Source organism: Salmo salar, chromosome 16, assembly GCF_965601325.2.
Source record: "Salmo salar chromosome 16, fSalSal1, whole genome shotgun sequence".
Lineage (NCBI taxonomy): Eukaryota > Metazoa > Chordata > Actinopteri > Salmoniformes > Salmonidae > Salmo > Salmo salar.
This window is the reverse complement of record NC_138306.1, coordinates 30,198,971-30,221,966: the sequence shown is the minus strand read 5'-3', so window position 1 is coordinate 30,221,966 and position 22,996 is coordinate 30,198,971. Positions and strand designations below refer to the sequence as shown.

The 22,996-nt window shown below is 38.3% G+C and overlaps 1 protein-coding gene across 4 annotated transcripts in view; it reads right to left on the bottom strand.

The window, feature by feature from the left end:
* The window catches only part of chd2 (chromodomain helicase DNA binding protein 2), a 31,691-nt gene extending 9,176 nt beyond the window's left edge, over window positions 1-22,515 (bottom strand). For 2 of the 4 annotated variants that reach the window (XM_014149129.3, XM_082962669.1), the window contains exons 1-23: window positions 22,294-22,515; window positions 20,694-20,756; window positions 20,468-20,527; window positions 19,090-19,150; window positions 14,394-16,171; window positions 13,952-14,063; window positions 9,706-9,931; window positions 9,067-9,153; window positions 8,757-8,818; window positions 7,952-8,068; window positions 5,597-5,773; window positions 5,378-5,511; window positions 4,701-4,926; window positions 4,501-4,601; window positions 4,241-4,282; window positions 2,821-3,002; window positions 2,541-2,665; window positions 2,139-2,355; window positions 1,773-1,862; window positions 1,387-1,577; window positions 1,064-1,252; window positions 773-932; window positions 376-528 (exon numbers count right to left, since the gene is read on the bottom strand). In XM_014149129.3, coding sequence (XP_014004604.2) covers window positions 376-528; window positions 773-932; window positions 1,064-1,252; window positions 1,387-1,577; window positions 1,773-1,862; window positions 2,139-2,355; window positions 2,541-2,665; window positions 2,821-3,002; window positions 4,241-4,282; window positions 4,501-4,601; window positions 4,701-4,926; window positions 5,378-5,511; window positions 5,597-5,773; window positions 7,952-8,068; window positions 8,757-8,818; window positions 9,067-9,153; window positions 9,706-9,931; window positions 13,952-14,013 — 2,541 coding nt within the window. In that variant the 5' untranslated portion in view covers window positions 14,014-14,063; window positions 14,394-16,171; window positions 19,090-19,150; ... (1 more) ...; window positions 20,694-20,756; window positions 22,294-22,515. Of the gene's footprint in view, window positions 1-375; window positions 529-772; window positions 933-1,063; window positions 1,253-1,386; window positions 1,578-1,772; window positions 1,863-2,138; window positions 2,356-2,540; window positions 2,666-2,820; window positions 3,003-4,240; window positions 4,283-4,500; window positions 4,602-4,700; window positions 4,927-5,377; window positions 5,512-5,596; window positions 5,774-7,951; window positions 8,069-8,756; window positions 8,819-9,066; window positions 9,154-9,705; window positions 9,932-13,951; window positions 16,172-19,089; window positions 19,151-20,467; window positions 20,528-20,693; window positions 20,757-22,293 lie in introns of all 4 variants that reach the window. The other 2 variants (XM_082962668.1, XM_082962667.1) reach the window with 2 other exon arrangements.
* Between the last annotated feature and the right edge of the window lie 481 nt (window positions 22,516-22,996).

Below are 22,996 nucleotides of genomic sequence, written 5' to 3'. Positions count from 1 at the left end.
CAGCATATTGTCAAAGAGAATTACAGCAGTAAAACTATGTCTAGTTATTTACCTGTGCTAAGACCCAGTGGTCACTCTGGCTCTGGGGACCAGCCAGTCCCCATCAAAAATAACTTGAGGATAAAAATAACTATGCCAGAGCATGTTTGCGGCAACACTGACACATGAGTCGGTTAACATCTGAGTGGACACTGCTCCAATATCTCAACAGCTACTGAAAACACCCTCACTAAGTCACCATAATAAAGATGGATTAACATTTCATGGAGATGTAAGAGAACAAGGACAAGTCATACAGAATAAAAGAACAGCAGGTACACTACTGAAGGTTTGGACCTGCTGCCTTGCCATCCCCTGGGCTGTGTTATACCCTACCTGGAATGGGTAGCGCTTCAGGGCCAAGTACTCAGCCAGGATGTCCAACATGCGCACCATCTGGGAGAAGATGAGGACTCTGTTGCCCCTGTCCCGAAGTCTGGTCAGTAGCTTGTCCAGAAGAACCAGCTTCCCACTGCCCCTCACCAACGCCTGAGATAAGCAAAAGGTCAAAGGTCAAACATAGGGAAATTAACATCTCTTCTCCACCCTCTAACAAACCGATACATTAGTGTGGCTACATGTAATCATGCTCTGCTGCCATTTTAACCAATGAGGGTATTTCTAAATGTTCAAAACAGCAAAAGTAGAGATAATTAGTCCACTGCATTATCACATGGACATAACACATCTTTTACCATAATGCGCTGAGCTGAGCTCTTCTTGCTAGTCCTACCTGCAGGTGCTCCTGTGGAGTGTCACACTCTTCCTCAGGCTGTTTGATGAGGAAACCATGGTTAGTGCACTTCTTCAGCTCCATGACGATGTTGAGGAAGCCAGAGGAGCTGCCTCGGGTGCCTTTCTGCAAGGCTCTGAAGTTCCTGGTCAGAATCCACCTGAAACAAGCACCAAAACACACCACCAGTTAACTTCAGGGACAAGGAGTAAGACCTTAGATACTCCTCAAATCATCTGTCCAGACAGACAGACATGGATAGACAGAAGCGCTACACATGAGGGAACGTACTTGTAGTACTGCTTCTGCACAGCAGACATGTCCACACGGAGGATCTGTTCTACCTTGGCAGGCAGGGATTTCTCCACATCCTTCTTTACACGCCTCAGGAGGAAGGGCTCAAGGACTTTGTGGAGGCTCTGGTAGCCATTGTCAGTCCCTTTACCATGCTCACATTCAAAATCTTCCCAATTTTCAAACCTTAAGAGGGTGAAAGTACAATTGCATTGGGATAAGAACACTGTAAATGAATACAAATGCACAGGTTGTTCTTCTCAAAGTCCACATTTGCCAAAAAAAAAATTATGTATTTTATAGAGAGGAGAAGTACATACTTGTCAGGCATGAGGAAGTGCAGAAGGGACCACAGCTCTTTGAGAGAGTTCTGCAGTGGTGTCCCTGTGATTAGAAGTCTGTGGTTGGACCGAAACTCGATCAGGGTTTTGTACAACAGGGAGTCGTCATTCTTTAGCCTGTGAGCTTCGTCCACACCCAAGAAAGCCCAGTTTATGTTCCCCAACACCCCCTACAGACAGACCACACACATTGAGTGAGTGGAGAGTTGTATTCAATCAAACAATTCATGTTTTCTTTGTCTTTTATTTAAAAAAAATTGTAATCAACTAAATGTGTACTATTTTGGTCAGTACAAATCGAAGCCGATTCAGTATATCGAAATACATCGGTCTGAAAATACTTCCAAGAAATACAGATGCCTTACCTTGTCTTTCAGTAGAATTTCATACGTGGTTATAAGTGCATTGAACTTTATTCTCTTCGTCTGATGGCATACCCACTCATAGTCACGGATCTGTTCAACACAAAAGCAAAGCAGAGGGGCGGCAGGTAGCCTAGTAGTTAGAGCGTTGGGCCAGTAACCGAAAGGTTGCTAGATCGAATACCCAAGCTGACAAGGTAAAAATCTGTTTGAACAAGACAGTTAACCCACAAATAACAATTTGTTCTTAACTGAGTTGCCTAGTTAAATAAAGGTTAAATAAAAAATTAAAGAGGGGGAAATTCATTTTTGGTTGGCAACAAGACTACAATGCTTCTTTCGAGTTTTGTAAAGAGGAGATTTCCGTACCGATTTCCTGCTCATCACGTCTCCCAAGTAGACCACCACGTTCATGTCGGGGGCCCAGGTGTCAAACTCTCTCTGCCAGGAGGTGAGGGTGGATAGGGGTACCACCACCAGGGAGGGCCCATACAGCTGGTGCTGGTGGAACATGTAGGACAGGAACGAGATGGTCTGGATGGTTTTCCCCAGACCCATCTCATCAGCCAGGATCACACTATTGCACCTGAAAAACACAGAACATGGAGTCTTATTAGGGTTACATTGATGCAAAAATTACCTACAAACTATCTAATTCCAGGTAATTAACAGTACACCTCAGTACAGTATCAGTACATCCACTAAATGTGATGAACAAAACCTTAATAATCTCTACTGTTTCTCGAGTGTCCCTCGTGACTTGATGTGTACCTGCACCAGGAGTGAGCCAGCCAGTTCAGTCCATCTAACTGGTAATCTCTCAGCTGCAGGTTCTCATCCCCAATGTACGATGGCTGGTTCTTTAGTGCAACAAATCTGGGCCTCTGTTTCAACACCTGAAATTAGAGTTAAAAAAAAATCACTGCACTGTTCTGAAATTACCATAGCTATATATTGTACATTTTTGTGTTCTAGCTGATATTAGTAAACGTAACAATTGTGATGAGTATTGATGTGCAATCTATCTAGTCGGGACACTTTCCTCACTCACTTTGCAGTCTTTGGAGGGGACTGTTTTACTGGAGTTCCTGTTGGTGAAGCCGTCTATACAGTGCTGGAACTTCTTCCCCAGCAGAGCTCCATCCTCCCAGCTGCACTCTGAATAAGGCAGGCCCATCCACTTACACAGGTACTCTGGCTCATTGGAAGAAGCACCATTCTTGTGGCTGTGAGCTGGTGTACAGTGAAAAGAACATCTTCAGTGAAAATGTTTTTCAAGACGTTTTAATCAAAATGTGCTTAGTATGATAATAATGAAGGTGCACTACATGACCAAACGTATGTGGACACCTGCTCGTCAAACATCTCATTCCAAAATCATGGGCATTAATATGGAGTTGGCCCCACCTTTGTTGCTATAACAGCCTCCACTCTTCTGGGAAGGCTTTCCACTAGATGTTGGAACATTGCTGCGGGGACTTGCTTCCATTCAACCACAAGAGCATTAGTGAGGTCGGGCACTGATGTTGGGCAATTAGGCCTGGCTCGCAGTCATCGTTCCAATTCATCCCAAAGGTGTTCAATGGAGTTGAGGACAGGGCTCTGTGCAGGCAAGTCAGATCTCAACAAACCATTTCTAGACCTCACTTTGTGCACAGACAGGGGCATTGTCATGCTGAAACAGGAAAGGGCCTTCCCCAAACTGATGCCACAAAGTTGGAGTCACAGAATCGTCTAGAATGTCATTGTATGCTGTAGCGTTAAATTGGAACTATGCAGTCGGGCAGGTTTCATTCTCCTGGCACCTGCCAAACCCAGATTCGTCCGTCGGTCTGACAGATGGTGAAGCGTGATTCATCACTCCAGAGAATGCGTTTCCACTGCTCCAGAGTCCAATGGCAACGAGCTTTACACCACTCCAGCCAACGTTTGGCATTGCGCATGGTGATCTTAGGCTTTTGTGCGGCTGCTCGGCCATGGAAACCCATTTCATGAAGCTCCAGACGAACAGTTCTTGTGCTGACGTTGCTTCCAGAGGCAGTTTGGAACTTGGTAGTGAGTGTTGCAACCGAGGACAGATGATTTTTACGCGCTTCAGCACTTCCGTTCTGTGAACTTGAGTGGCCTACCACTTCGCGGCTGAGCCGCTGTTGCTCTAGACGTTTCCACTTCACAATAACAGCACTTACAGTTGACCGGGACAGCTCTGGCAGGGCAGAAATTTGATGATTTAACTTGTTGGAAAGGAGGCCTCCTTTGACGGTGCAACGTTGAAAGTCACTGAGCTCTTCAGTAAGGCCATTCTACTGCCAATGTTTGTCTATGGAGATTGCAAAGCTGTGTGCTCGAATGTATACACCTGTCAGCAATGGGTGTGGCTGAAATAGTAGAATCCACTAATTTTAACAGGTGTCCACATACTTTTGTATATATAGTGTATGATAATGTTGGTGATGACATGAGAGACTTACAGGGGAAATCCGAGAGTCCCTGTGTCTTCCCGGTTTTAGTCGCTGAAAAAATACAAACAAAATAAAAAAAAAAACACATCAAATTACATTCCCCAAATAGCCATAATTGTTGATTACACTAATTCTGTAAATATATTATAAAGTGTGAAGAAAGAAGGTAAGTCTGTTGTAATAATCACCATTTTGTCAAATATATTTTCATCGATGAACCATTGCTGCTAGTCAATGAAGACACATTTCAAAGGAGTTTAGTTTCTTACCAATGACTCTCTCCAGAATATGGAACTGCTTATTTAAATCAGTGGTTAGCTCTTGCTGGCAGTTGTAATATTCTGAATCCTCAGGGGATGCTTTGCTCAACCTATGGAAGATAATCAGTGTCAATAAGTAAAAGAACACAACACTGAAAGGTAAAACTTCAATTGAAGCTACTTTACATGTGTACAAAACAAGCCCTCACCAAGCATTGAGCTCATCGTTCTTCTTCTTGAAGTTGTCTAGTTTCTTGAGTCCCTTGACCTTCTGTTGAGTGAGGGAGTCGATGCTCTCCCAGGTGTTGTGGATGTAGGACCAGCCTTTCCACTTGATCAGGTAATGGGTCTCTCCCTCATCCTTCTCTGGGTCAAAGTCGGCTCCTGGGTCCCCATTTTCCTCCACAGCATACTGGGTAGTGGAAGCCCCACAGGCTAAAATGGATACACACACAAAATTCAGACATTAATAATTTCAATATCTGAATATTATTCACACAGTTTAGATTCCTAACCAGGAGGCAGCCGCTAGTAAACAGAAGCCTTGTCTAGCATGGTAATATGAGCACCTTGGTTACGGTCTCTTTCAACACCAGAGGGTACTATAAAGCAGGATCAATTAGTTATCCAGCTAACTTTGATAAACAACCACAAATAATTGATATTCTGGTTTATTAAAAAAGAGAAACTTAGATATGAGTTTATATTTGTTGAATCAATTAGACCATGCCCATTTCAAGCCCATCAGAATATTTAGGCAAGTTATCTGGCTAACTCCTTGATCCTGCTTTGTAGCAAAACCCTTCTGCTGGCAATGTCTATTTAGATGGGTTAACACAATACAAGTGAGATACCGATAATAAGACACTAAGTGAGGATGCATCACCTCCTTTTTTGCCTGTCCTGGTATCCATGATCTTCTCAATGGTCTCGCTGTCATCTTCCGGCTCCACCTCAGCTCCCTCCATCTCTATCAGGTCGTCAGAGTCCGTCTCAAAGTCATTTTGGTCCTCCTTGTAACTGGCACAAACCAACACAATGCATGTCATGCACGGTAAACAATTTCCTTCAGATTTTATATTGAACAAGTGAAACATTGACATACCTGACTTTAGCAGACACCCTTCGCCGGGTTTGTCTCTTTGGGGTATCTTCGTCATCATCATCATCATCGTCGTCGTCATCATCATCATCATCCTCCTCCACAGATGACTCTTGTTTCCTGGTTTTCCTTCCCTTTGGAGGCTGCGGTTTTTTGACTGTAGATGATTTGTTCTGTGGTCTGTAAAATAGAGTAAAAAACACACGTATACCACTTCTAACCACTCTGCAAGACAGCCTACTTACTAGTTTTCCTCTAACAGCTCTAGCTGACTATAATCACTCCTAGCAATCTGACTCACACCAATGGCCTTGAGACAGCTTTCAACCCTCCAACCTCAGCAATATTAATAATTTATTGTTGATAGGTTTACAGGTGAATTTCTTAATTAATTGCTTTTAGAATACCAATTGATCAATGGGGGAAATCCTAAAGCCAACCCACAAAAGGGAAAAACAACAGGACAGTACAAAAATATTTAATGTACAGTGCATCCGGAAAGTATTCAGATCCCTCAACTTTTTCCACATTTTATTACATTACAGCCTTATTCTAAAATGTATTATAAATAGTTTTCCCCCCCTCAAGCTAAACACAATACCTCACAGTGACAAAGCAAAAACAGGTTTAGAAATTTTTGCAAATGTATTACAAATAAAAAAACTGAAATATCACATTTACATAAGTATTCAGACCCTTTAGTCAGTACTTTGTTGAAGCACATTTGGCAGCGATTACAGTATCGAGTCTTCTTGGGTATGACACTACAAGCTTGGCCCACCTGTATTTTTGGACTTTCTCCCCTTCTTCTCTGCAGATACTCTCAAGCTCTGTCAGGTTGGATGGGGAGCGTTGTGTCAAATCTTTCTTCAGGTCTCTCGAGAGATGTTCGATCGGGTTCAAGTCCGGGCTCTGGCTGGGCCACTCAAGGACATTCAGAGACTTGTCCCGAAGCCACTCCTGAGTTGTCTTAGCTGTGTGCTTAGGGTCGTTGTCCTGTTGGTGGGTGAACCTTCACCCCAGTCTGAGGTTCTGAGCGCTCTGGAGTAGGTTTTCATCAAGGATCTCTGTACTTTGCTCCGTTCAGCTTTGCCTCGATCTTGACTAGTCTTCCAGTCCCTGCCGCTGAAAAATATCCCCACACCATGACACTGCTACCACCATGCTTTGCCGTAGGTATGGTGCCAGGTTTCCTCCAGACGTGATGCTTGGCATTCAGGCCAAAGAGTTCACTCTTGGTTTCATCAGACCAGAGAATATTGTTTTTCATGGTCTGAGAGTCTTTAGGTGCCTTTTGGCAAACTCCAAGCGGGCTGTCATGTGGCTTTTACTGAAGAGTGGCTTCCGTCTGGCCACTCTACGATAAAAGGCCTGATTGGTGGAGTGCTGCAGAGAAGGTTGTCCTTCTGGAATGGTCTCCCATCTCCACAGAGGGACTCTGGAGCTCTGTCAGAGTGACCATCAGGTTCTTGGTAATCTCCCTGACCACGGCCCTTCTCCACCGATTGCACAGTTTGGCCGGGCGGCCAGCTATTGGTGGTTCCAAACCTCTTCCATTTAAGAATGATGGAGGCCACTGTTCTGTCTTGGAGTTCAAGGGACAATTCCTTCGACCTCATGGCTTTGTTTTTGCTCTGATATGCACTGTCAACTGTGGGACCTTATATAGACAGGTGTGTGCCTTTCCAAATCATGTCCAATCAATTGAATTTACCACAGGTACAAACATCTCAAGGATGATCAATGGGAACAGGATGCACCGGAGCTCAATTTCGAGTTTCATAGCAAAAGGTTCGAATACTAATGTACATTTATTTTTAATACATTTCTAAAAACCTGTTTTTGCTTTGTCATTATTGGGTATTGTGTGTAGACTGATTAAATAAAACATTTTTCTCAGCAATTTTAGAATAAGGCAGTAACATAAAATGTGTAAAAAGTCAAGGGGTCTGCATACTTTCCCAAGGCACTGTAGCTGATAATGTTAGCGAGCCTTCATCAGAACATAATTTTGGTTGACTTTAGGATTTTTAACTGTTCTTTTTTTGGTCATCCTTCTGAGTCTAAATACAAATATTCACTGCAATATAACAATATAGAATAGTATAATGCATATCATAGTTGATACAACATATTAAATGCACAGTAATAAATACACAGAAGAACATTTTGAACAATTATCAGATTGGAATTGACAGATTTCATATTTTCTATGTGACTGAAGGCTAAAAAGAAACCCAGTCATACAGCACTTTCAGACCCAAAAAAGCACTACAATAGCCAGTTTCTGATCACACACGATGGACATGAAAGTGGACAGATTAGCTGTCTGAAGGCCAGGCTTCACTACACCCTTACCTTCTAGCAGGAAGTCGTCTGGATCTAACTTTTTTCTCTTCCTGCTCACTGTCTGCACTGCTGGCATCCTCCTCATCATCATCATCATCATCCGATTCATCACTTTTCCAGGTATTTCTTACAACACAGAAATACCACAAGTTCACCCATTTGGGTTTATTAATGCTCTACACCGGGCTTAGGGTGCTCTGGTTAGCAAGATTTGATCAGATAACTAAGCATAAAGTAAAGTTCTGAAGACCACCTCAGTCTTGCTGTCTGAATCTCCTAATGAGCCACTTTAGACAAGTACAAACATCCACATATGCATGAAAATGGCAAGGACAGAATCCAGAAAATGTTTGGAAAAAAATAATGACAAATACCACTGAATTGAAAGATCAAACCAAATATATGTCTTGCACTTAGATCCAGATTGTCATGGGATACTATGGCTATATGTTCATGATATCAAGCAAGAATGTGATCCAAGGTTATGGAAGAGAGTCTAATTGGATGGCAGAAAGTGCATTTTGGAAGCAAAAAAAAAAAACATGGATTGCCAGTAATGCAAACATGTGCTACAGATAACGAACGTCATCTATGGCATTTGTCTGTTTTACTAACCCATTTACAATTGATTTGACAAGTAGACCTAAGTCATGATTCAATTGAGTTATTGTACAAATAGCCTAACTTTGAGCAGAATTTGGCACAACATAGAAAATTCATCCCATGACATGATATATTTAAGTGGATAAGAATAAATCAAAATCGAGAAGAAAATAAAACTGAAAAGTACAAATCTAATAATCTCAATACTCACTCTTTCTTCTTCTGTCGTGGTGCTTTTCTTTTAGGACTTTCACCTTCGGAGTCACTGCTACCCTGCAAGTGTGTTGAAATTGATTACATCTCAATGAGAGATTAGGCTTTGCCATAAGGGGTTGCAGCTAAATCGACCGAGACACCAATAAATCCACATGACATACACTAGATGGTGAAGCTTCTGCATATGAAAACCCCTTTGGGGAAAATTGACATTTTCAGTGGGGTCGGACTTTCAGTACGTGGAAGTTTTTTTTAAGCAATTCCATTCAGCAGTATTTCAGTAGATTTCATGTTGCACTTCTTACCCCAGCTCCAATATTGAGACGAGCAGGTTCTTGTCTACTGCGATTTGATCGCCTGACCCCATAGACATCTGGATGCTCTTCCCACATCTGGAATCAAATACCAAATTGGATCATCGCATCCTTGCCATTTTCAGTTTCCAACCCAATTGAGACAGGACTCCCTTTCTAAATATGCAGTGTCCATGCATAAAAGCTGTTGTGTAACTGATGGCGCGATATATCCCAGAGCCGACTTGGTGAAAAACCTGTTGATGTGCCCTTGTGGGCACTTAACCCTAATTGCTCCTGAATCTGAACGGAATATGAAGACACTCTGGATAAGAATGTCTGCTAAATGACTAAAATGTAAATACAGTACATGTCTTCTTCCGGCCTGGTATAGAAAATCTGATTTACAATTTAGAAACCATCAGGCAAATAATCATCAGGTAAATAATAGTATAACCAAATATGGGGAAAGTGGGATACCAAGTCAGTGGTACAACTATACCCATTCAACTGAAATGGTGCTTACATATTTGCATAGACCACAGACTTGGCATTGGGCTTCAATTTATTTCCAACTCTGCAACGGCCTTTCAGCCCTGCATAATATAACTCAAGCAAACTAGTTTGCAGTACAGGCCTTGCTTTGTTTACCTTCTTCACATCTGACAGATTGTCTTTCTTTTTAACTGGTTGTCTGTCCTTGACCTCTGCCGAGGCCTGCTGGGATTCACTCTCAGACCCGGACTGGCTCCCAGATTCAGAAGAGCTGTTGGATTCTCCTGAGTGATGCAATCTTCTCCTCTCCCTGCCCTGCTCACTCTCCGACTGACTCCCAGACTCCAACCCAGAGTGGTTCGATTCTTCTGAGGCCGAATTGCTATGGCATCAAAAATTTGGAATTTCAGTCTAAAACATTACCACATTTACTTAATATCATCCCTTTATAGTGCTGTACTTTCATTTGGTAAGCTATGCAAAGATTTCCCTTTTCAATAACAAGCCCATTTCCTTAATGGTTTCTCCAATCTCCCACCTAGTGTTGTCAAACACTGATTTGGCTCAACAAATTAAGACACTTTATTATTCAAAATTGTACACAAGGGCCAAAGGAAATTTGACTTCCCCTTTATCCTAACACCTCTGAAAGACACACATTCAGGTTGGAGCAGGGGACTGCCACGCTGGGCACCCATGGAGCCGTTGTTGTGGGGTGTTAATTAAGCGCCTTGCTCAAGGGCACAACAGCAGCCAATGTCATCTAGGATGTGTGTGTAGGAAGTTAACAGAGGCTTATTTCACAAAGTAGAAAAAGTTGGAGAATGTGTAACATGTTGTTTTCTAAGTGAATGGGGTTCCTGTAGTACTGAAAAGACTACACACAAAATGCTAATGCCTTTAGGTGGAAAGGAAACATCATTATATCACCATAGAGTGCTCAGATTAACTTTGTCATAACAAGACCACTCTCCATGCCAATCCAATCCTCTTAAAACAGATCTTTAAAAATAATTCCATAACCCCATGCAGGAGAAATTGCTGAAAACCACACAAGTGCTTCTCAATCTGGGATGTGTTTTATGTCCATACTATTATTGTTACGTTAAAATCTTTTCAAAGTATTTAAAAGTTGCCCACACTAAAAATATCTTTGCATTCATTCAATTCCTAACATAGCCTACAAATTTTCACAAATAACCATTACTGTTTTAAAACATTAGAGGGCGCCAAATAAGTCCTATGGTTGCCAGTGCCACATCAGTACATACATAGGGCCAACAGTGACTCCACCAAACACGAAGCTCCTACTGAGATTCTATCCAAAAACCAATTATAACATGAAGTAATATTCACCTCAAGAGCACATCATAAAATTTTGTCAATGCAAACATTAGACTACATTTAACTAATGTATGTAAACCATGACAGAACCATGCCCTGATACAGTCAAAACACCGCACATTTTTAGCAATCTAACCAAAAAATGGCATATTCATACTGTACTTTACTGTGAAAATGTTACATGCAACTAAAAAAGATTAGAAGAAATTTCAACATTATTCAATTTAAATGGAATGTCTTTATTTAATGAAACCAGAACACATTAATCACTAACATGTATTTATTAAAACTGTAATTCTTACATAATAAGGCCAGCAAATTACAAGAGTGTAAACCTGTATATGCCCCATACGAACATGGAATGTGCAGTACCTTGAACAGACTACAGGGGGTACCCACATCCAGCATTATTCCATTTTCAAAATAGATCATATCCACAGTCAGCCTACCTTAAAATGGTTAAAACATGGAGCAGGCTGCACCAATAGAACAAAAACAATCCCTTCATTTGTAGCCATGCTTTATTACCTATGTTTAGTCACTTATGACAGTATTTATGCATATAACTACAGCTATTCTATTAGTACATAGATGTATATTTTTAACTATAAAAAAAAATCTAACTGATTAAATGTTTATATAACCATTCAGATAAGAAAAATTAAGATACATTTCTTATTGTGATATCAAAAGCTAATGAATTGTGATAAAGTTATTGTAATTTATTGACCAGTCAGTCACCCAGCGACAAATGCTCAAACCCCCACGAGCAAGTGACTCCCTTCATTGAGTCTGAGGTTAGACATAGGCGGGACAAAAAACTGAAGTAAATGATTACAGGCTGGTGGGTTGCTAGGTGAGGAATGAGCCAATCCCAGCTCAAAATAAAAGCCTCTCTGACCTTTGAAACACTTCCTGTTCCCCTTTCCTGTAGTTCTGAGCACACTTTTATTACAGAAAGTACAAAACAAGAGCCATTTTGTGAATTAAAAGTGGACTCCACTTCATGCCCTGTATTTCAAAATAATATTTATTGAAGTGATCTGCTCTCCCAGTGTCTTTTGCTTACGTGTGCTTGAAAAGTAGTCCTCTATCAAGACGAGAGCAGTCAAAAGTGTGGTAGAGGATTAGTATTTTGAGGGACAGACTTTGGATAAAATGTGCATGGTTACTAAAATGGCTGCCAACAGGATAGCAAATGCACTACACAGCCTTTAATTGTGTGACAATGTCTTCATGTCATGTATGTGCATCATTATCAATTGAATTAAAGGCTATGGGCAGTTAAGCTGAAACATTTGCATGGTTTGACAATCTAAAACCAATGCAATACTTCTCTCTTGAAGAGAAACCCAAACAGGCCTGTAGTTGTAGTAGTCATGTAGGCCTATGGTAAGAAATGTAAGCCATGTAATAGATGACAACATGTTGGCCCCATCAGGCTTTAATTACGATATCTAGTCACCAATTATACATAGGCCAAAAATAAGACAGTTACTTCCATGACTGAATTCTAAAACTATCAGAGATGTAAGCAATGTGCACTTACCATCCCCCATAGAATGAAATGATTTCACTATGATGGATAAGCAGATATTATGTTCCACTCAAGATTACCATGATTTTGCAAGCAAGAATGGTTATTTGACATAAGTATGCCTCAAAATAACCTGAACACATGTATAACTTTTTTATTGATTATAATAAATTACATTGTTTTGTGTTCCAACACAAACAGATAATACATTTCAATCATTTGAATCCCAACTTCTGTATTATTTTACAAATAAAAGTATAATCTAATCACTCAAGTTGTTGAGACCATGAAAACATCTGCAATACATGACATTTACCATCTTGGCACTTAGCTATTAGCCTATTCCATGGTATCAGAATATAAGCCCCTCTTGTCACAAATACAGGCACAGCTGAATAACGGGCTACTGTGCATTGAGGACATCACTTAATTGAATCAGCTGTCCTATCAAATCTGAAAATGTAGCCTAATAGAAAAGCCTAATCTATAACTTATGAGTGAACACCAAATCTGTGCAAAATGTAGTATGTCAATGGTTAGTCTGATTTGTGTACCAGTGAAGATCACTTCAGAAAGAGCTACATCAATGCCAATAACCCCTCTGAAATTGTTCTCTGAATGCATACTTTTTCAGTATATACACCTTACCTAATAACTATTTCAAATGGCTATCCATAAAACATGTAAAAGTGAAATACATTTACAAGAGGACCGACTATCAGTGAAGCCGGTTTCAAAAATAGGCCTACAATAATAGAGGCTCCATTTCTTATGGACAGAAGCCTGTAACAAATGAAGTTAACTGAAGACAAAATATCCAGGAGGTAAATAGATCTACAACAGCCTAAATAGAAACTAAAATCTAGTGAACATTCAGTCATGATTGACTGTATGGCCTACTATACATTTAACAGTTCTCATTCAAATAATGCACACTTTATAATTCAGGCTACCCACATTTAAGCTTACTAAAACCAATATTGTCAACTGTTTCAAATGATGACAAATGCGTCTTTAAACTTAACTACATTGCTGCCAATGCAGAAAAAAAAGTGGTATAGCGCCTACTGGATATTTATTTGAATACTTCCCTTCAGCCACACATGCTGTTAACATGAGTAAATTAGAATTCTAAAACGTTTAAAAAAAGAATACGCGTTGCATGTTCAAATGGTGCAATGCAGTATCGACTAATATGACAAGGTCATATCACATTGTAACGATGGAACAACAAACATTGAAATCATGCATTTGTTCTTGGGGAAAAGCCCAATTAAACTTATTCTAGGTTGTATACATGTGGGTAAAGATGCAATAACATGGGCCTGAAAGTTCAGTCTTTAGTGTAACAAAATGCTAGCAAAATTAGGGTGTGGCTATTAAACAAGACCAAGGTCATTGGTTTGAAACTGGTACAAATCGTTAAAACTATGTAACAAATGTGTCCACAGGCGATCAACCATGCTTGTCAAGGTAAACAATGAAAACAGATGTCAAAAAAGTTAAAATAGATGATCGTACCTTGATGCATTGCTTTGAGTCGAACCTTCATCTTCTTGCTTTTTATTCTTATTCTTCATCATCGTTTTAACTTGAAAACGTTGGATTTGATGATCTTATGTGCTGGTATTTGCTGTCAAAAGTTAGAAGAGTGATGAACTATCATAAAAGTCCCATAAGATAGTTTTTCTCAGAGGACAGTAAAATCCTTGACGTTACGAAATAAGACAACGTTGTGGTAGGCGTTTAAATTGGATATATATTAATATATAAATTATCGATGAATAAATGACAACTGATGACATCCTGTAATTAAAAAGCCAAGTGTTGAGAATTACAATTAGATCCACCGACCGAGCCACATGCACTAATTCTAACTGCGTCATCAGACAAAGGACGACCAAAATGTGTTAAATAAATAAAAATTCAATCGATTGTAGGCATTATAAAAATGTAAACATACCTATTCCATGTACAGTAAGGTATAATGAAGTATTAGATTCACATCCGCAAAGTAGGCTATAGACTATATAATACTCATGACCAAAAAAAAGGTATTTAAAAAAAAAAAGGTTGAATGAAAGTAAACATTAGGGGGGAAAAAAACATTAATAGGATATTGAAGCGTCAACACAAGTGATCGTGATACGAAAGGCTAGAGCTCTTCACAGAGCAGACGAAAAATGGAGGCGCGCCATGGCTGCCAGACCTAGGCAGAGAAGACAACGACTCGCGCATACACTCAGTAAAACCGATATACACGACGAAAAACGAATTAAATAAAAGCAGTAAACCTAATCTACTGTTCACTATAGTACTAGTTTTTATTTTAAATAAAAAAATATTCATAGAGCGGCATATTCCAGCTTGATTTCATGAAAAAGAAAAGGGCTGACGAAAGCCCAATGAATTGTTCCCCTTCCCAAGGCTCATCCGCCATCTAGAGCTCCTTCCTAGCTCTGAAAGCTTTGCCTTTGATTGACGTTATTTCCATTTACCCCACACTCAGGTGATGTCCCAAAGTCCCACCCCCTTTATTTTGAATAAAAACGGCAAACCTATATTACATTTTTATTTCATAAAAAGTTGCTTCACTTCAAGAGGATAGCCTTTGCCAAAGTCATATCCATATTTTATCAATAAGAGTTATATTTGTACAAAAAAAATGAAACACTAAGACCCATCACTTCCTGCTCAGACAGGAAGTATGACTTCAGGAGCCATTTTAGAGGCAGAGCCTTGGCCACCATTTCGGTTCTTGCCAAAGGCTCTGTTTTAAATGTGTATTATGTAGAGCTATGTAGAAATGCAGAGTATAACTGTATGGATTAGCCAGCCCCAACACCATGTAATGCGTTGATCACTAGAAGCCATACCCTTTCATTTGACTTCAGTATTTTTCAAAAAAAATAAAATATATGTTTGCCAATTACGAGTTGGATTGTGAACACAGAACAGTCCTACAAAAAGTGTAGGAAGTAATAAACTGGTCAATTAAATTAACCAGGGATATAAATAGTAAAAGAAAGTTGCTACATTGTTAAGTATTGCTCGTAATGGAGACAAGTAGCGTAAACGCTTGAGCAAAAAAACCTTAGCGTAATAGGTGTAAAAGTTCACCAAATAAAAAGTTGTGTAAACTATGACTTGCGTTTACCCTCCAATTCCTCCGATCTTATTTAAAGTTAGTAGGCCTAATTTAGCTAGCACTATTAAATGTCAATTTAGATTGTACAAGGCAAATGTATCATACCTTCCAGTAAACAGGAGTAATCGGAAGCCCCAGAAAATACCAGAAACTTGATTACATTTGAGTAAAATTGATTCAGTTGGAGAGAATTTTCACATTTAGCGAAAATACAATAGTCTTGTAACATTCTTGAGTAGCATATTGATCAATGAAAGAAAGTCAGAATAGTGAAAATTGCAATGTTTTATTTAACATAAATAACATCCTATTAGGAAATCACAGAAGTACAAAAGTAGTGTAACTGAATTCAGTAAAGGAAACTATTACAATATTCAAACAATTGAATCCAAAGAATTGCCAGCACATCCAAAACACAAGAGTCCATGTCAAAGTTTTCAAAGTAATTCCAATTGATGCATCTTATCCAGTAAAATAAAATCTTGAAAAGTCCATACAGTCAGCTTTTCAAAAATCCAATTAGCTCCCAAATCAACGCCGCCATCTTGATGACAAAGCAGTTGTCTCCACTTCAATGTCCAGTAGAATGGGGTCTTTAATGGAATTAAGAAAAAGAAAATGAGTCGAAAACTCCAATTACATTTAATTAGGACTTCACTTTTGTCCTAACCCATCAGTTGGAATTTGCCTGCGAAAATAGCTTCAACACCACAAAAGATTCCAATTCCAATGCTCAATAGCTAGCTGAAAGTCGAGTTGGTAATGAAACCCAAAGTTAAAATGTCTGTATCATAGCAGTATGCAGTGACAAATATCGCAATTCAAATAAATCCCCCAAAATCCAGAATGTTTACCTAAGAGCATTAAGGGCTGAATCCTTACTACCCATACAAATTTGTAATATGCAGACAGATTGGACAAAGCGTGAATATAATTGGAAGATTCAGCCCTATTCGCCCCAAATGACCTTGTGCCCATGATTTTCAAATATGAATGTTTGATAATTAAGTGAATATTTTTGGGGGATGGAATACTAAAAGTAATGCAAGTCAGCTGTTCAAATTTCCACAAAAGCAATCATTTAAAACCTTTACAAATCTATGATTCTCACGAGTGTTTTAACAATAAATCTAAAGTCAAATATTATTATGCTTCGTTCACATGTTCCCCGGAAGTAGGAAACCCAAAACTACCTGAACGGGGAAACATTGGGAGTACAACGACTATTTCATACTTGGGCGCTCGTTATGATTGGTTTTGGATGTCGGAAACCCGTAATTACGTAAATTCTGGGAGCTTTCCAGAGGTATCCCAGTCCCAAATTTCCGATGATTCCGAGAGCACACGAACGCAGCATTATGCAATTTAATAGCAAGCATTCAACAAATTTTACAGCTGAATAATTTGAAAACAACAAAGACAAAACAGGAAATGCTGGTGAAAGCTAAGCAAATGGAATGTTACAAAATGTCTGTTAATCAAAACATATTACAGATCAGTATAACGTATCATTTTAGCATGGATAATGTAAAGTAGTTATTTATATCTGACAAATGAAAATCGTTCATACAACCCATGGCTTGTGATCTACTTTTGGGATTACACTATGTTCATTAGAATAGATATACAATAAGGTGGTGACATTAATTTGATAGGATTTATTATTATTTTACTGTCAAGCTAGGCGAAACTACTTAAACTGCCCACTAGGGGGTTCACAGGAATCAAAGTGAGCACACGCTGGCATGAGTTAATCTCATAATCCACTTTTGGCCAATTGACATTGATAAACTATTAGAGTTGTATCTAAACTACTGCTGCTTTATTTGTTAACAAAACTCCAACAATAGTAATCATGCATGGAGTTAAACTGCATAAAATATGCTAAATGTGCTTCCTCTGCATGCACCCTGCCTCAAACTTCCACACATGACCAGCAGAGATTCACCAAGGAAGAGAGGAAATCACAAAAAATGAGAATAATAATTTTAATAAGAACCAGAATAATAAAAAGTTCTCAAAATCTATTACGCATTCACATGAGCCAAGAAACAATAGAGGCAGTTTCCGACCCAAGATGTCAGTTCAACAAGTGAAAACAAAGTGAGGATTTTGAGGATCCTGCCAAGAAAACAACTGAATTATTACGAGAAACCATCTCGTATTCAAAGTACAAGGAAATATCCATTGGGCCTTTAGTTTGAAGTTATAATTTAGGGGACATGCAAAAAAATCCATTAGTAGAGGTGGGTTGGGTCTAATTAATACAGCATTATTTCGCATTTCACCTTTTTACTGAAGAAAAAAAGACAGCATGGCCTAAGTGTGATCGTTTGACTTTTAGAAAAGTGAAATTCCTCCCGAATAAGTCAGAAAATACTGAATCATAATAGTAGTAGGTAGGTTACTTTATTATCCCAAATAGGAAATAGGTAGAATAGCATAATGCAGTAGTTTATGTTTTATGTCAGAATACACTGACCAAGTGAAAAAAGGAGCTTCAATCTATTACGTTTAAAATTAAAGGTGATAATGAAAGAAAAGAAAAAACACTGGAGGATAAATTTGGGCAGTTGTGAATAATTATAGTACATGTTGACCTGGCATAGGCCACAGGCAAGAGAATAATCAAGGAATATTTGAAAGTTGGAAGAAAGCTTCTTTAAGCATCAGGAGTTATCAACAATGAATAGCAACTTCCTGCTTCTAGGGGAAGTATGAGCATATTTGAAGTACAGCTTTAAAGGGCGAGTCCTTTACGTATCATACGCTAGCGTACCTGAAGACTTTGTCATTGCGCTTACGCTAGTTAGCATTGGCTGGCGAAACTAGCTCCAACTTCCGTCATACTTCACACAGAGGCATAAAAATGGTATCCACAAGTTCATTGGACGCTGGGTAAGTAGAAAAACAGAATCTCGCAGTATCCCTTTAAATCATTGTGATAAAATAGGATGCCCTTCTAACAGGGCTTCATATACCAAATTAAGAGATTAGTAACTTTAAACTGATTTAGCTTAATTTGAAGTGTCTGTTCAGTGGCATGCAACAATGAGTGATACAAATATAGCTTTCACCATGCAAACTTTTTTTTTAAAGTTTTTTTTAATAGGGTAAACTTTCACTGTAATATACATATTTTAATAACACTGCAAGAAGAGGTAGAATGTGATGGTGGTAGATCTCTGTTGATCTCAATTGGTTAAAATCATTTTTCCAAATTATACCACATCACTGGGAACCCTACTCCCATTACCAATAAATAGGCCTAGCTCTGGATTGTTATGGATGTTAAAGATCAAGTGCTATGTTTAAGGCCCTTTGTTTTGGGCAAACATGACATGCCTGGATTTTAACTTTTATTTAAAAGTTATGTTACTTCAATGTTATTAAACAGAACTTAATGTTTTTCTAAGAAATTGATTTAGTACAGAGTATTGACATTACATTTACAGCAGACATTTGAAGAAACATTCCATTTGTTACAGCACACAACACAGACTAGACTTACATAGCTGTCTTCTTACTTCATGGGGAGGGAATGGAACAGGCAGCCAGTCCATGTCTTTATTCTGTAAGGGATACGATGAGAAATTAGGTGACCATCAAATACACCAGACCACAAGTTGTTTCATGAATACTCACTCATACTGGCCAATTATTTGAAAATGTGGTCTCTCTGAATGGAGTTCCTCATCTAGGCTTTTACTTGAATACCGTTTTTGCAAACCAAAATACAAGTTCCCCAAAATGTGATCTCTCAAGTGATCAGGTTTCCTAGTGCTATGCGTTATGCTCAGTTCAAGTAGTGCAGAAGTATACAAAAAATATGGGTTCCTGACTTTAAAAAAAATCTATGACCCCAAAGACGCCATTACAAAATTCTGCAACCCTAGTCTACGAGTTGTGACATTATATTACAGACCTTTCACCTTTTCAACCAAACAAATCATTTACAGATTTTCAAACATGTGTGTATTATCAATTATTATGATAACCATGCTTCATATTAACAGAATACAACATGGCATCTTCTTGATTGGTAATATTGCCAATTTGACCAATTTAGCAAGCTAGCTAGCTAACTTAAGTTAGCTTATTAGTATTACTTACTACATTAACTCATCTCATTCAACCAGAAACATTCTAACTGATAAAGAACCTGAACAGACTTAAGCCATATAGCAACTTAACTGGTAAATACTAGCTTCCAAGGAGCACTTGAACACAAGGATAATACTACTTTTACGATAACGATCATACATTTTAGGCCTAGGCAAGATTGAGTTAAGCCAAATTAATAGGCATATTATTAAAAGCCCTTTAATTTCCGATGTTCTTTACTTGTCCGAGATCATTTCTTTACTTACCCATTGGCTAGCTAGCCATTTTTTTCGTACTGATGTATGGATGTCAGTTAGTTCTCCCAAAGAGGATAAATAGCTTTTTTTTTTTACAAGCACTTAACAGAGACCTTAGCAGAGAATCAAATTTCAAAAATAAGTCAAACCACAAAATGTGAATAATCTGCGAAGATTTGAAGCAGCGTCATGGTAGCAATAAGAGCTAACTTTAATAGTGAATAATATTGCCCTCTTGTGGTCTTAACAAGCATAACACTGCCCACAAGTGTGTTCAGCGATTTTTTTAAAGTATTTATTCATTTTAAGAAATGTTCCTATTTCCTCTTGTTTTCAAGTATTGAATGGGCACAGACTAAATAAATGCCAAGTGAGTACACAATGCAAATGTTACAATGTAGTGTTAGGATACACTATAACACACACCTATATAATATTTTACATGGAATAGATGTTATTCAAAATGTGTTGTTTTCAGGTTATATCTTCTTCTCAGTCTTTAATTAAAAGCGAACACTTTATACTTACAAGTCTTGATCATTCCGATCCCCCTAGTCATCGATTTGGTGGGCCATCCGGGTGACAAACCTTCAAAAGTACAAATACAAAAGTGAAAACAGGCCAACAGCACAACCTATTGGTTAGTCTAATATAGCAGTCAGGAGAAACGTACTTGCTAAATTAAAGATACGCACTGTTAATAATTAATAATCATAAAATGCAATTACAAGCTCAGTTTATTACACAAACCTACCATTTTTCGAGTATCAAGACTTCGGTATTCTTCTTTCCCCCATTTTTCAAACTTCAATGGTTCCTGAAAAAATAAATATACATATTAGATTACGATGATTATGTCACAAAATCTGGCAGAATGCCATACATTGTCTGATACAAGAGATTCTATACATCTGTACAGAATTTTATATTCTAAATGTTACTACAAATACTACAGAGGCATATACTCGATCAAATAATATCTACCCATAATTAACTTGTGATCTAAATTCATTTGCAGAAGCAACTTATAACCATTTACACTTCTCGAATACATGCATGTCCAAAAATACTATACTTTCAACTTGAAATATACGTTGTAGCCATTTATCCAACGATTTTTGTATCAAAATTAGTAAGAATTGTTCATGGAACACAAAGATTAAACCGGCAACCAATTTATGACCACAATATAGCAGCTGATCAATGATACCTTATTTAAATATATAGTGTACCTAAATATGGAAATCTTGAAACTTGGCTGAATCAATATCTCAGCATCAGGGACCTTTATAATTAGCTTTTATAAAGATGATAACACAGCATCAACTTGATTACATTGAATATCCATGAAACAAATCTCATCCTCACTGTATGGACATATTTCAATAACCTGGTCAAGATAGCATTAAGTAGCTTTTGTGTCTTGGAAAAGGGTGTATTTCTTAATAATTCCTCTATGAAATGTGATCAAGTGAATCGTTCTGTATTTGTGAAGTGTGAAAAACCTACTCCCATAACTACTAAAATAATAACCCCAAACATAGTTATGGTATTATTTCAGAGACTTTTATTTCCATTCTGTAACACAAAGAGTTAAAAGCCAACACCCTATTTACAATTTTTTGAAAAATAGCTTATATATGCTCCTCAAGACGTTGCAGTTTCATTTGAACATAAAACTTGTGTTGTGTATTGAAAGAGCAACATTATCGAACATATTGTTTAACTTCAAATTTAATTTAATAATTTTAACTACTGTTAAAATTAGCTGAAATATTAAGTTAGCCATAACTATACCTGTCTGGAATGTTTTCCAGCATGTAAGACCTAAACCTGGCAATAAAGCCTTTTCAAACAGATATATATTTTTTTGTATGGAAAAACATCGAAATGCACTATATAATAGAACATCCCTTGAAATCACAATATAAAGCTTCATACTTTCATCTTACTCTCAACCCACTTAAATCAACATTTATTGTTAAGGTGTAACGTTACTCAATTTAGTTAATTATCTGTCAATTTCAGACAAGGGCATTTGCCCTTTCAAGGACAAAGCACATTTTAAATGCGTAGGTTCTAGAACTCGAAAGTGTACCCAATAATAATGTTACTTTGTATTTGACTTAAATAAACGCAAAACATTTTTTCTTTCTCCTATTCATCCCACGATTTAGAATTTCAACCACACTAACATTAGGTCCGAATTTTTGTTGTTGTATAATTCTTAACCGGGAACACACCATGGCCATTTTTACAACAGACCGTAGAACCTTCACTCTTTCCACCATATTGCCACATCTTCTAAACGCGCCTTTATAGGGGAAAACTGTTTTTGTTTTTTAGTTTCTTACCCACATGTGAGACGGGCGCTATCCCCCGTCTTCTACCAGCGCGACCGCCGCATTTCTTGCAGATTTTCGTCATTTTATCGGGATCTTCACCCTGACAGTTGTGCGTCTCTGCCATTCTGTGCTGGATGCTGGTCTCTTCCGTCTGTCCTTCTCACTGGGTCTGCATGAACTGTTATCCTATTCAATAGCTCTGCCCCCTCTTTTTCAACGTAAGCGCACACAACTTCCTCTGAAACACACCAGCATCCTGGCTAGCAAGCAAAGCCTCTGCTCTAATAGTTTAGATAATTACTATAAAGCGATTTATTGAGGAAAATATGCAACATTGTGGCTCTACATTTATTTTATACACTTGTCTGAAATGTATCAAATGTTAAAACTAGGAGATACATTGTGGCAACATTTCCCTTCTATTGTCCAAAGATCTATGCTCAAAGGTTTACTGTCTGTTTTGCATTTAATGTTTGTTCTTCTTAAGAAATGTTTTGTGTTTATGAGGAAAGATGTATAAACCAACTTCATTGGTGAAATAGTTTAGTTTTGAACATTAAACAATGCTGAAGTTGTGTTTTACTACCTCCTGTTCTGAATTTCATTACATTTCAGTACGTGTTGCATAGCTAAAGGCTATTCAATTAAATAATTATAACACAGTAGATATGTCCTAATCTACCAGTGTCAAACTAATATAGACTACCACATT